General features: G+C 46.8%; 1 protein-coding gene across 24 annotated transcripts in view; it reads right to left on the bottom strand.

Annotated features, from left to right (window-relative positions):
- LOC119964463 (receptor-type tyrosine-protein phosphatase F-like) overlaps positions 1 to 15,050 on the bottom strand; it is a 529,423-nt gene that overhangs the window by 32,369 nt on the left and 482,004 nt on the right. For all 24 annotated transcript variants that reach the window (XM_038793980.1, XM_038793995.1, XM_038793985.1 and 21 more), the window contains one exon: positions 11,243 to 11,421. In XM_038793980.1, coding sequence (XP_038649908.1) covers positions 11,243 to 11,421 — 179 coding nt within the window. The remainder of the gene's footprint in view (positions 1 to 11,242; positions 11,422 to 15,050) is intronic.

Raw genomic sequence — 15,050 nt, 5'->3', positions numbered from 1 at the left:
AGCTCCGTTATCCTGATGGCAGTTTACATCTCACCCCATGCGAATGTGAAAATCGCACTGGACGAAATATTCACCACAAATTGCCTTGAAACAAAACATCCCGGGGCCTTGTTCATTGTAGCTGGGGACTTCAATCAGGCCAAGCTCAAGAGCTTACTACCAAGTTACCACCAACACGTCGCCTGTTCCACCAGAGGCCCAAACATCCTGTACCACCGCTACACAAATATCAAACATGCCTACCGCTCTATCGCCAGCCCAGACTTTGGCAAATCTGACCACAAGGCTGTGCTCCTGCTCCCGGCTTATTAGCAAAAACTGAAGCGGAGAATCTGTCAAAGAAAGTCGTGCATTGTTGGTCTGAGGAATCGAATGATCTCCTACCGGACTGCTTAGAGTCAGGGGACTGGTCAGTATTTAAAAACTCTGCGATCAGCCTGAACAAGTATGCCACTACAGTAACGGACTTCATTAGTAAGTGTATAGAAGACTGTATGCCAAAGAAGGAAGCCCGCGTGTTTCCCAACCAGAATCTTGGATGAACAGGGTTATCCACTGCTTGGTCTAGGTCAGTCTAGGTCTGAGGCATTCAATTCAGGTGACCCTGACCAATACAAGAAAGCCAGATATGGGGCGAAATTCTACCCTACCCAGCGGGGCGGGGGGTCCCGACTTAGCAGTGTGGCGCCAACCACTCCGGCGTCGGGCCTCCCCAAAGGTGCGGAATTCTCCGCACCTTTAGGGGCTAGGCCCGCGCCGGAGTGGCTCCCGCTACGCCGACTGGCGGCAAAACCTGCGCCAACGGCCTTTGGCGCCCGCAGGCCAGCGTCAGGGCTGGCCGAAAGGCCTTCGATGGTCGGCGTGAGTCCGTGCATGCGCCGGGGTGTCAGCAGCCGCTGATGTCACCACCGGCGCATGCGCGGTAGGAGGGGTCTCTTCCGCCTCCGCCATGGTGGAGGCCGTGGCGGCGGCGGAAGAAAATGAGTGCCCCCATGGCACTGGCCCGCCCGCCGATTGGTGGGCCCTGATCGCGGGCCAGGCCACCGTGGGGGCACCCCCCGGGGTCCGATCGCCCCACGCACCCCCCCAGGAAACCGCTCGCGCCGCATATCCCGCCGGCACAGAGGTGGTTTAAACCACGTCGCCGGGATTGGCCTGTCAGCGGCGGGACTTCGGCCCATCGCAGGCCGGAGAATCGCCACGGGGAGGCATGCCAATCGGCGGGGTGTGAATCCCGCTCCCGCTGATTCCCAGGTGGCGGAGATTTCCGCCCAAGATCTAAAGAAATCCATCAAAGATGCCAAAAGACAGTACTGGACCAAGCTCGAGTCCCAGGCTAGCCACACGGACCCCCGCTGTCTATGGCAAGGTCTGCAAGACATAACGGGCTACAAGATGAAGGCATGTAGACTCGTCGGCTCCAACGCACCCCTTCCTGATGAGCTCACGCATTCTATGCCCGCTTTGAGCAGAGGTCAGCGACAGCAAGCCCTCCACCCCAGAAGCCGAGGATGAACTTGTATCTGAGGTCACCATTGCAGACGTCAGAGCAGCCTTCTCGAAGGTCAACCCACGGAAAGCTACTGGCCCGAATGGTGTACCCGGCCGAGCACTCAGGTCTTGCGCGGATCAGCTGGCAGGGGTATTCGCAGATATTTTCAACCTCTCTTTACAACAATCTGAGGTCCCTATCTGCTTCAAGATGACGATCATCATCCCTGTACCAAAGAAAAGCCAAGCAGCGTGCCTTAATGACTATCGTCCAGTGGCTCTGACATCCATCATCATGAAGTGCTTTGAAAGTTAGTCATGGAACAAATCAACTCCAGCCTCCCAGATTGCCTTGATCCACTACAATTCACCTACCGCTGCAACAGGTCCACAACAGACACCATCTCCCTGGCCCTGCATTGTACACTGGAACACCTACATAACAAAGACACCTATGTCAGATTCCTATTTATTGACTACAGCTCAGCCTTCAACACCATTATTCCTATCAAACTCCGTGTCCTTGGCCTCGGCTCCTCCCTCTGCAACTGGACCCTGAACTTTCTAACCCACAGGCCACAATCAGTAAGGATAGGCAACAACACCTCCTCGATCATCCTCAACACCGGTGCCCCACAAGGCTGTGTCCTCAGCCCCCTACTATACTCCTTGTACACCTATGACTGTGTGGCCAAATTCCCCTCCAACCCGATTTTCAAATTTTCTGATGACATCACCGTAGTGGGTCGGATTTCAAACCATGAGTACAGGAAAGAGATAGAGAATCTGGTGAACTGGTGCGACGACAATAATCTCTCCCTCAATGTCAACAAAACGAAGGAGATCGTCATCGACTTCAGGAAGCGTAGTGGAGAATATGCCCCTATCTACATCAATGGGAACGAAGTAGAAAGGGTAGAGAGCTTCAACAACAACCTGTCCTGATCCCCCCATGCTGACACTATAGTTAAGAAAGCCCACCAATGACTCTACTTTCTCAGAAGACTAAGGAAATTTAGCATGTCAGCTACGACTCTCACCAACTTCTACACCATGGACCATGAAAGCATTCTTTCTGGTTGTATCACAGCTTGGTATGGAGCCTGCACTGCCCAAGACTGCAGGAAACTACAAAAGGTCGTGGATATAGCCCAGTCCATCACGCAAACCAGCCTCCCATCCATTGACTCTATCTATAATTCCGGCTGCCTCGGAAAGGCAGCCAGCATAATTAAGGACCCCACGCACCCTGGACATACTCTTCCACTTTCTTCCTTCAGGAAAAAGATACCAAAGTTTGAGGTCACGTACCAACCGACTCAAGAACAGCTTCTTCCCTGCTGCCATCAGACGTTTGAATGGACCAGCCTCGTATTAAGTTGATCTTTTCTCTGTACCTTGCTATAACTGTAACATTATATTCTGCAGTTTCTCCTTCCTTCCCTATGTACGGTATGCATTATTTGTACAACATGCAAGAAACAATACTTTTCATTGTATACTAATACATGTGACAATAATAAATCAAATCAAAATCAAAAAAATAACTTAAAAAATATACGTTTATATTGTTCCACAAACCACTCAGGTAAAATTAACCTACTAACCCATAAAAGTAAAGACTTAATCAGGATTGACCTGCAATAGTTTAAAATATCCATGCAAAGTGCTTCATCTATCAGAATAACCAAATTTGCCATTTTACACGTGACAAAGGGCAGAACGAGCAGCCATGTGTGATAAATCTAAGTTTTTAAACCATAGTATGTGGTGATTGTTAAACAGTTTGCCAAGGTATGACGTTACTCCTGACATTGTTTTCCAAACTCTTGACTCTTTCACTTGCTCAAAATCCATTTCTAGGTCAAAGCACAATGGAAGTTGCAACATGAAACCAAAATAAAACAAAGCTTTTAAAAACAAAACAAGATTGGAAGACTGCAGAAAACATCAACAACCTAAGCTGAATGCCTGAAAAGAGAGTCATTAAAAGCACAGAAAGGTGCCATTCGGCCCTTTGAGTCCCCCTTGGGGCAGCACGGTAGTACAGTTGCTTCACAGCTCCATGCTCCCAGGTTTGATTTCGAATCCCAGCTTGGGTCACTGTCTGTGCGGAATCTGCCCGTTCTCCTTGTGTCTGCGTGGGTTTCCGCCGGGTGCTTCGGTTTTCTCCCACAGTCCAAAGGCGTGCAGGTTAGGTGGATTGGCCATGCTAAATTGCCCTCAGTGTGCAAAGCGGTTGCTGGGTTATGGAGCGGAGGTGGGGCTTAAGTGGGGTTCTCTTTCTAAGGGCCAGTGCAGACGACAGGCCGAATGACCTCCTTCTGCACTGTAAATTCTATGTCTATGAGTCTATGTTCGCTTTCCGCAGAGTACTGTAAGAAGTCTCACAACACCAGGTTAAAGTTCAACAGGTTTGTTTCAAATCATTAGCTTTCGGAGGACTGCTCCTTCTGCTCCTTCCTCAGGTCAGGAGCCAGTATTCCGCAGAGTAGCCAGTGAACAACCTTGAAATGGTGCTGAATACTAAATCAGAGTAATTTAATTAACCTGCACAGTAAGGCTCACAGCACGTGGCTTTGCCCAACTACAGTCTCACATTCAAAGAGCAAAACAACGTCAGTTGTTTTCCAGACAGGAGCTATGCATTCTTATATTTTTCTTCATTGAAGAAATGGGTTGAATTTACAAATGAATAAAAGAAACAAGAGCATTTCCATTCAAGTGATTACACTTTGAACATTGCATTACAGCTACATATCACAGCACCAAAGCCACAAGGTTACAAAAGTTATGTATTTTAGTCTTGCCTTGTTTGGCTATTGTTTCTTCAAATGTTGCCACAGTATAAACGCATTACTAGAACATAGGATATCTCTTCTGAGTGAAAATCTTGAAATAACCCCACTCAGATAAAAATCCTTGGAGATAAGAAACAGTGTACCTGTATCTACTGCTCAGTGGCAAAGCATGGTGGTATACCGACACTATCAACTATTCTGTACTTTCTTTTTAATCAGACAATTTTATTGAGGTATTTTTGGCATTGTAAACAGTAACAATATACATTAGTATGCAGATACCAATTACAAAAAACATAGTGCAAATAACAGTACCACTCTCGCAAATAGACCCGCCTATTCTTCCCCCCTACTCTACACTATAACTATTCTGTACTTTTTAATAAACAATGGTGCAATCATTGTTAAATAAATCAGTTTAACTTAAGTTGTAAAATTCATAACATTGACATCTAGTGATCATGAAAGGTGTTATAAAAAGGCAAGTCTTTCTTACTGAAGATAAGGATACACCTTGCTCTCATCTAAACATGTCCTGTTGCATTCATTTAACAACTTTAACTTTATTTCTAATCAGTAACTGCAAACTTCAAAAGCATAGTGAATCAATTAAAAAAAAACCTCACAAGCAAACTGTGCACAACCTTACAAAGCACCAAATTCTAGCAATATCAAGGATCAAATTTTTACTTTTAATGAAGCCTTCAATGGATCAAGCTTAAAAATAGGTCAAACTATATTTTAATTCTTATCCTCCTCCCAAACATAAAAAGATCAAAACAAAACTAGTAAACCTAAAAAAAAAACATTGAATATGTTGTTGGTCTGAAAACATTACAGAAATTAATTTGGTTCAAAATTATGCTTAACCCCACAAGATGGAGCCAGTGCTTTACAAAAGGTACTCCTGTCAGACCAACAGCACCCTCAGCAATAATTATTTTTGTTGATTTTAGTGCATAATTAATCTGCTTCACGTGGTAGGGACTTAATTATCATAACCTGGCTTTGGGTAAGTTTCTGTGATATACTCAGTTAGTACCTCAGTCATGCTCTCCTGCCTTTGTGCTTATATCCCCCTTTAGGTACACAATTGGCTCTAAAAATAATAATCTTTATTGTCTCAAGTAGGCTTACATTAACACTTCAATGAAGTTACTGTGAAAAGCCCCGAGTTGCCACATACCGGCGCCTGTTCGGGTACACAGAGAGAGAATCCAGAATGCCCAAATTACCTAATAGCACGTCTTTTGGGACTTGTGGGAGGAAACCTGGAGGAAAACCACGCAGACACAGGGAGAACGTGAAGACTCCGCACAGACAGTAACCCAAGCTAGGAATAGAACCTGAGACACTGGCACTGTGAAGCAATAGTGCTAACCACTGTGCTGCCCATTACCCCTCCTTTTACTGTTCATATGCCTAAAAAAACTTTTGAATTAATTCCATGATAGCTGCCACGCTCTTCACATGGCCACTTTTTGCTTCTCTTATTATTTTTCCCAATTCTCCCCTGAACCCTCTATATCGAGCCTGATTCTCAAATATATTATCCACCAAACATCTGTCATGTACATCCTTTGTCTGATTTATTTTACTCTTTGGGTGGATTCAGTTACCGCGTTGCCTAGGCGGATTGGGGTATGCTGGGTGAATAGCAGGAGAGAGCAAAATCAAGATTTACGCCGGGCGCAAACCATTTTGCGATTCATCCAGCCCGCTCGCGATGGCGGGTTCCGGATCACGCCCAAAAATGGCAAGCTCTCATTATCCCCCATTTGCATTCATTTCAATCTCATTAACGATATTGAAGTTGAATACGCTGGCCTCCCGGTAATTACACAATACCCCAGCAGGAAGTCACACGGGCGTCATTTAGTACTCCTTTCAAAAACGGGAACCTAGCGCAATGACTGCTGAGGAGGTGAGCAGCCATTTCCATTTTCCGGCATGCAGCTCAAAAGACACAGGAGCTGCTGATCCAGTACATAGGGAGAGGGGAGGGGGGGGTTAGGCTTGATCAGGGGGATGACATGTTCCAGGTTGGGGGTTGCCCATGGTCGAGGCGGTATTGAGGGGCTTTACATCTGTGAGGCCTTCAAGCCATCTTTAAATATTGTGGAGACCCACAACACAGGTAACCATAGCTGCAGCCTGTCTGTCCTACCAAACTCTTCCAGGACTGAGCCCTGCTGTGGCTTCTGTTCTGAAATTCAATTTCACCCCCTTTGACCGTCAGCAGCCTCTAACTTCACAGCTGAAGGCTATTTCGAATGAGGAATTACGCTCCTCAATTCCCATGTGCCTCCTCCAGGACACACGGGCCATGCATCAGAGGACGATTAGTGCATTGCATGTCCAACAACCGTTGATGCCTGAACAATGTGGCTGTACTCTAGGAGCATCAGCACTATAGGGGCAGCTGTCACCAATCAAACACTAAAGAGTAGGGTTTCAACACTGAGGATCCTCTCGTGACCAAAGGGAAAGTGTGGATAAACGGAGGGCAGCTGAGCACGTCCTCCCTTATGTCCCCGGCAGAGGTCTGGGTTCTAGGGGCTTCTGATATGTCGGGGGGGGGGGGGGGGGGGGGGGGGGGGGGGGGGGGGGGGGGGGGGGGGGGGGGGGGGGGGGGGGGGGGGGGGAGTGTGCACAGCAATGTTTGCCAGTATAACTGGCTCACCGGATGGCACTCAGAGAAGGCAGGACATTTAAGGACACAAGAGGCTTGGGGGATTTGATGGTCCTGATATGGAAGCCCCAACTGATGGTTGGTCTCTCTCCTTCTCCAGTTCCTTCCAGATATAAGTATGCTTGCTAGAGTAGATCCCGCGGAATTGACCTTGCTTTGCTTATGGGAGCCGAGGTAGGGGGATGCCGTAGAAGGCAGCAGTGACAACGCAGGCTGGATGCGACCCTCCAATGTTCAGGGTGCCACCATACACACCCTGAAGATCCAGCCGCCAATCAGGACAAGGAGGAACCCTGAAGGGGAGGCCAGGAACTGCCCAAGGTGTACAGGTGTCGTTGGTGATTCAATGAGCTGATGGACATTATGTGCAGCAAAAGACTGTGCCTCAGCAAAGATGGTGCGGCACCTGTGCCATGTCCTTGCCGACATGACATTCTGTGGAGGAGAATAACACTGGCTCCCAGGGGCTGTGAAGGACACTGCAGCCGTAAATGTCTATGCCACCGGGTCATTCCTGGACTCGAGCAGGGGCCTGTGTGGCATATACCAAGCTTCAGCCCACAGGTGCATCTGGGAGCTGACGGATACTCTGTACGCCCTGGCATCAGACTATATCATCTTCAAGCTGGACCAACCCGATCAAGATATCCGGGCTGCAGGATTTGCTGCCATTGCTGGGATGCTTGAGGTCCAGGGGGTGATCAATGGCCCGCCTGTCACTCTGCAAGCACTTGGGCACAGGGAGGGCCCTATATTAACAGGAAGGGGTTCCACTCCATGAAGGTTCAGAACATATGCGACCACCGCCTCCGAATCACGCACATGTGCCCATTACCCTGGGAGTGTGCATTACAACGATATCCTGGGGTACTCAGAGATCCCGGTGTGTTTGAGGACTACCCCAGGATGAGGGGTTGGCTTGTGGGGGCCGAGGGATACCCGCTGATGTTTTAGCTGACGACGCTGATGCGGAGGTTTGTGACTGAGGCGGAGACCCGATGCAATGAAGCCCACATTGCCATCACTGTTGTCATTACACAGCACACAGGCTGCTCAAGATGTGGTTCCGATGCTTTGACCGCTCTGGCGGTGTCTTGCAGTACACCATCCAGAGGGCCTCCCACTTTGTGGTAGTCAGCTGTGTCCTCCACAATCTGGCACAGCAGTGGGTGAAGCGACATGCTTTTAAAATATTTTTATTTAAAAAATATATTTAGAGTACCCAATTCTTTTAAGGGGCAATTTAGCGTGGCCAATCTACCTATTCTGCACATCTTTGAATTGTGGGGATGAGACCCACACAGACAAGGGAGGATGTGCAAACTCCACACAGACAGTGACCTGGGGCTCGGATTGAACCCGGGTCCTCAGCGCCATGAGGCAGCAGTGTAACCACTGTGCCACCGTTCTGCATGTGGAGCGACATGCTGAAGGAGGAGGAGCAGGAGAAGATGGAGGGACATGTGGCATTGTCTGAGGAGGAGGAGGAGGCCATCCAGAAGGGTCTGGAGGATGAGGAGGAGCTGGAGGACTGAAGACAGGCGGCGGCAAGGTTCCTACATGCCAGGAGGACCAGGGAGGGTTTCATTGTCTCCAGATTCTCCTGGGGCAAGGCTGTGTCCATCAGCTCAACAGCCCCCTTCCCCACCATTTCCCTCCCTCCACTTCAATCCCCTCTTTCAATCACCCCCCTCCCCCGCCCCTTCCCCGACCATCCGTACAAGGATCTGTATAGCGTCATTCCAGGGTAATGGGCCTATATTGGCACTGTCAGTGGGCCACCATACAAGGCAGAAGAGTGATGATATCTCGTTGTGAGGGAAGCTCTGGAGCTCCTCAGCTTCTGCAAAAATCTGACTCCTGTCTTTCTGCTGACAGCGCACTCACACCTATCCTCTGAATGGGGTCTGCATCGGGGGCTTTTGGACCACTGTGTATGGGGGGGGGGAGCAAGGAGTAGGGCAACAGTGGGCAGGTGTGTTGGCAGGTCCGCTGCAAAGCTTAACGTGAAAGAGGCTCCACATGTATGAGGCATGACATGTTTTAATAGTGAACATTGCTGCCCCACAGCACCAAGGACGCAAGTTCAATTCTAGCCTTCAGTGTCTGTGGAGTTTGCACTTTCTCCCCGTCTGCGTGGATTTCCTCCGGGTGCTCAGATTTCCACCCATAGTCCAAAGATGTGCAGGTTAGGTGGATTGGCCAAGCATCTTAGTGTCCAAAAGGTTAGGTGGGATTACTGGGTTATGCAAATAGGGTGGAACGTAGCCTAGGTAGGGTGAACTTTCGGAGGGTCAGAGCAGACTCGATGGGCTAAATGCCACCCCCAAACCCGACTTGGCACTTTCCTGTTTATTATGGTCAGATGTGGGAGGGTGCAAGGTGTCAGCCAGTTGATTGGGGAGAGGGGGTATTAGGTTTTTGGGGTGGCAGGCGGAACTGATGCCAGGAGAGAGGCCTTATCCTTGCAGCTCGTTGGTCTTCTTCCAACATTGGATGGTGGTTCTCCTGTCATGCTGTCCGCACTGACAATCCCTGCCACTGACTCCCAGGTGACATTGCTGACCCTATTGCTTGTCCCCCAACCCCCTCAGGGTCAAAGAGTGCCTCGCCTGTCATCCACAGCATCGAGAGGCCTTGTGAGGTCGGCACCCCCAAAGTGAGGAGTAGGTCTGTGAGTTGCCATGATGCTTGTGTGTTTTCTGGGAGGAAGTGATGAGGAGGTGTTTAAAAGCAGCTCTCCTTTGTTAGCGGCGGGTTGCGGAGGTGCGATCCGTGCAAATCAAATGGTGATGGAGCCAGTAATGCCAAGAATCTCGTGGGAGCACATTTTTGGCACAAAATGCTGTTGATTACGGGCCGTGATCCCGCCAGCGTGACCATTGCAAAACCCCCCACCAAACCTGCCCAAAATCAGACTTTAAGTCGAGTCCGCTGAATCGCGTCCTTTATCTTTTTTGTCATCATGGAGCCCTGGATTTTTTTTTACTCTACCATGTGGGAGTGTATCTTGGACTATACCCAAACTATCACCTCTTTAAAGGCAGCCCATTGTTCAATTACAGTTTTACTAGCCAATCTTTGATACTAATTTATCTGGGCCAGATCCATTTTCACCCCATTGAAGTTTACACCCGTCCACTCCTGCCAATTAATTATTTTTACTCTGGATTGTTCTCTTTCCTTTTCTACAACCAAACTAAACATTATGATGCAATGGCCACTGTCCCTTAAATGCTCCTCTACCGACACTTAATCCATTTGACCTATCTTATTCCCAAGAACTAGATTCAGTAATGTCTTCTTTCTCATTGGACTGGAAACATAGGAATTCTCCTGGGAACACTCTGGAACTCTTGCCCCTCTCTGCCCATACACTATTACTATCTCAGTCTATATCAGGATAATTAAAGTCACCTATTATATATAACTTCTATAATCCTGTGCATCTGTACAGTTGCCTTGCTTTACGTTGGTTTCTCTTGTATGTGCCAATATATATCGACAGTGATATATTGCAGACTAAGTAGTAAAAATGAATTGGTGTAATGCTTCTGAGTCATACCTCTGTGCGGTCGGCATAAATGTTCTATTTAAAATAAGCAGAATGCAGATGGACAGTAACAGCACTGTTTTTGCATGGTGTGCATTTTTCTAACCCCAAAACTGAGTTAATTTTCTCACCCATTAAAAATCTTTAAGCCTGCAGGGCTTATTACCAGGTAATAAATTCTTATATAACATCTCTTGATCCTAGAAGCAAAAAACAAATGTCTACTGCATCCTCTCCTGTTATCGTGCAGTAATAAGATTAGATACGTGCCTGGTAACTTGAGCACAAAAGTGAGCCTGACACCAGAGCAACACTAAAGAAATATGGAGCTGTTGAAGATGCCATTCTTCTGAAGGGACATTAAACAGAGACCCCCATCTGCTCTCTAAAATGAAGGTAAAATATATCATTACATTACTGAAAGAGTAAGGAGGTTACCCCTATGTCCTAATTGATGCTTTCACCTCAACCAAAATCATCAGAACAGATAATATGAACATTAATTGTGCTATTAGTGGGACTTACCCACAAGTGGCTGCCAAGCACTTTGGGACATCCTAAGGTTGTAAAAGATGCCATATAAATGCAATTTCTTTCTACCTTACTAGAGGGAAGATATTTAGAAGTAATAGAAAAATATGAACGCGTGGTATGGAATAATTACAGTCAATGCAGTTTTACATTATGCAGTGAAAATCATAGTACCTGTATCCATCGATGAAGCTAGCATTGATGTAATCAGAGCCCTCAACTCCTCGGATTGGCTGCAGGCAAACTCGCGTGGACTCATATGGCATGATGTTCACTAGTCGGTTCTTAAACTTGTTACATGGGAGATTGGCACTGATGAATCGTGAGGTATGTGCTTTGGAGTTTGCCAAACGCTGCAAATACACCATAAAATGGGTCAGGCCAAAAATGTGACATGTATTGGCTTTGAATTTAAAGCACAGAGACAGGCCACCCAGCCCAAAACGTCTTTGGGTAATTATGCTGCCTAAGTGTTACGAAAGCATTCCTCGTTACATACAAAATAGGGAAAATATAAAAATCCTACAACATATCTGGGAATACAATTACAAGGCCATTCTTCAGAATTATAGAATTTTATGACAGAGAGTTGCTGAAGCAGAAATCAGAAATGTCCAAACTTAATCAGATGAAGTATGAGTGAAAATGGAGCCTTAAGGGTAAACTTAAAAGTGATCAATTGCGAATGGAATATTGTTGGAAAAAACATTTTGTCTAAGTTTTTTGTTTTGCACTTACCAGGAATACAATGCAAGGGAATTCAAAAAACCTATGCTACATGAGGAGAGGGTGCTGATTGGTTGGCAAATTGACTTTGATTGGTCAAGGCGTTGACATTGAGAATGCTCCAGTTGATGGTGACTGACCTGCTGAACATGATTTGAAATTTAAACCAGGCAGCTAGACTCAGATTGGTCAAGGCATTGCCCTGAAGAATGAACCAGTGATTGGCTGTAATTTATTTTGTTTATCTGAAACAGGGGTAACATGTGTACATGATCTGACTGCAAAGAGCCCAACTGAATCTTAAGTTGGTTGTTAGTGTAATTCTTAGAACTCAGAAGATTATTTAACAAATGTTGTTCAATTACTGAATCACATCTAATGTTAGGTACTCTGTTTTTTGAGGGATCCGTCAGTCTTTTGGATGTACAGTCTACATGCCTAGCATCACACTGACACTGACATTCATATGCTGCATTACTCATTTGTATGAGAGACAGAACGTCTTATTGGCTTGCCAGCAGCATCCTGTAGTGGTGAATGCCACTCATATTGCTACAAAGAACAAAGAAAAGTACAGCATAGGAACAGGCCCTTCGGCCCTCCAAGCCCGTGCCGACCATGCTGTCTGTCTAAACTAAAATCTTCTACACTTCCTGGGTCCGTATCCCTCTATTCCTATCCTATTCATGTCTTTGTCAAGATGCCCCTTAAATGTCACTATTGTCCCTGCTTCCACCTCCTCCAGCAGCGAGTTCTAGGCACCCACTACCCTGTGTAAAAAACTTGCCTCGTACATCTACTCTAAACATTGCCCCTCGCACCGTAAAACTATGCCCCCTAGTAATTGACCCATCTGCCCTGGGGAAAAGCCTCTGACTATCCACTCTGTCTATGCACCTCATAATTTTGTAGACCTCTAGCAGGTCGCCCCTCAACCTCTGTTGTTCCAGTGAGAACAAACTGAGTTTATTCAACTGCTCCTCATAGCTAATGCCCTCCATACCAGGCAACATCCTGGTAAATCTCTTCTGCACCCTCTCTAAAGCCTCTACATCCTTCTGGTAGTGTGGCGACCAGAATTGAACACTATACTCCAAGTGTGGCCTAACTAAGGTTCTATACAGCTGCAACATGACTTGCCAATTCTTATGCTCAATGCCCCGGCCAATGAAGGCAAGCATGCCATGTGCCTTCTTGACTATCTTCTCCACCTGTGTTGCCCCTTTCAGCGACCTGTGGACCTGTACACCTAGATCTCTCTGACTTTCAATACTCGAGGGTTCTACCATTCACTGTATATTCCCTACCTGCATTAGACATTCCAAAATGCTTTATCTCACATTTGTCCGGATTAAACTCCATCTGCCATCTCCACCCAAGTCTCCAAATGATATAAATCCTGCCGTATCCTCTGACAGTCCTCATCGCTATCCGCAATTCCACCAACCTTTGTGTCGTCTGCAAACTTACTAATCAGACCAGTTACATGTTCCTCCAAATCATTTATATATACTATAAACAGATAAGGTCCCAGCACTGATCCCTGCGGAAAACCACTAGTCACAGCCCTCCAATTAGAAAAGCACCCTTCAATTGCTACTCTCTGCCTTCTATGACCTAGCCAGTTCTGTATCCACCGTGCCAGCTCACCCCTGATCCCGTGTGACTTCACCTTTTGTATCAGTCTACCATGAGGGACCTTGTCAAAGGCCTTACTGAAGTCCATATAGACAACATCCACTGCCCTACCTGCATCAATCATCTTTGTAACATCTTTGAAAAACGCTATCAAGTTAGTGAGACACGACCTCCCCTTCACAAAACCATGCTGCCTCTCACTAATACGTCCATTTGCTTCCAAATGGGAGTAGATCCTGTCTTGAAGAATTCTCTCCAGTAATTTCCCTACCACTGACGTAAGGCTCACCGGCCTGTAGTTCCCTGGATTATCCTTGCTACCCTTCTTAAACAAAGGAACAACATTGGCTATTCTCCAGCCCTCCACTACATCACCTGAAGACAGCGAGGATCCAAAGATTTCTGTCAAGGCCTCAGTAATTTCCTCTCTAGCCTCCTTCAGTATTCTGGGGTATATCCCATCCGGCCCTGGGGACTTATCTACCGTAATATTTTTCAAGACACCAAACACCTCACGTTTTTGGATCTCAACGTGACCCAGGCTATCTACACATCCTTCTCCAGACTCAACAGCCACCAATTCCTTCTCGCCCATTTCTTCTGGCTCCACACATAGATTCCCTTGCCTATCCTTCAGTGGGCCAACCCTTTACCTGGCTACCCTCTTGCTTTTTATGTACATGTAAAAAGCCTTGGGATTTTCCTTAACCCTATTTGCCAATGACTTTTCGTGACCTCTTCTAGCCCTCCTGACTCCTTGCTTAAGTTCCTTCCTACTTTCCTTATATTCCACACAGGCTTCGTCTGTTCCCAGCCTTCTAGCCCTGATAAATGCCTCCTTTTTCTTTTTGACGAGGCCTACAATATCTCTCGTTATCCAAGGTTCCCGAAATTTGCTGTATTTATCCTTCTTCCACACAGGAACATGCCGATCCTGAATTCCTTTCAACTGACATTTGAAAGCCTCCCACATGTCAGATGTTGATTTACCCTCAAACATCCTCCCCCAATCTAGGTTCTTCAGTTCCCGCCGAATATTGTTATAATTAGCCTTCCCCCAATTTAGCACATTCATACTAGGACCACTCTTATCCTTGTCCACCAGCACTTTTAAAACTTACTGAATTGTGGTCACTGTTCCCGAAATGCTCCCCTACTGAAACTTCTACCACCTGGCCGGGCTCATTCCCCAATACCAGGTCCAGTACAGCCCCTTCCCGAGATGGACTATTTACATATTGTTTTAAGAAGCCCTCCTGGATGCTCCTTACAAACTCTACCCCGTCCAGACCCCTAGCACTAAGTGAGTCCCAGTCAATATTGGGGAAGTTGAAGTCTCCCATCACAACAACCCTGTTGTTTTTACTCTTTTCCAAAATCTGTCTACCTATCTGCTCCTCTATCTCCCGCTGGCTGTTGGGAGGCCTGTAGTAAACCCCCAACATTGTGATTGCACCCTTCTTATTCCTGGTCTCTATCCATATAGCCTCGTTGCCCTCTGAGGTGTCCTCCCGTAGTACATAGTAACGTGTTGCATAGTAACAGCACGAAGCAACTAGCTTCACCTATTGCGGAGTACCTAATTATTTTTTTTTCCAATTAAGGAGCAATTTAGCAT

This window comes from Scyliorhinus canicula, chromosome 4 (assembly GCF_902713615.1).
Source record: "Scyliorhinus canicula chromosome 4, sScyCan1.1, whole genome shotgun sequence".
In the NCBI taxonomy this organism is placed as follows: Eukaryota; Metazoa; Chordata; class Chondrichthyes; order Carcharhiniformes; family Scyliorhinidae; genus Scyliorhinus; species Scyliorhinus canicula.
The sequence above is the reverse complement of the archived record's forward strand: the minus strand, read 5'-3'. Positions and strand labels throughout refer to the sequence as shown.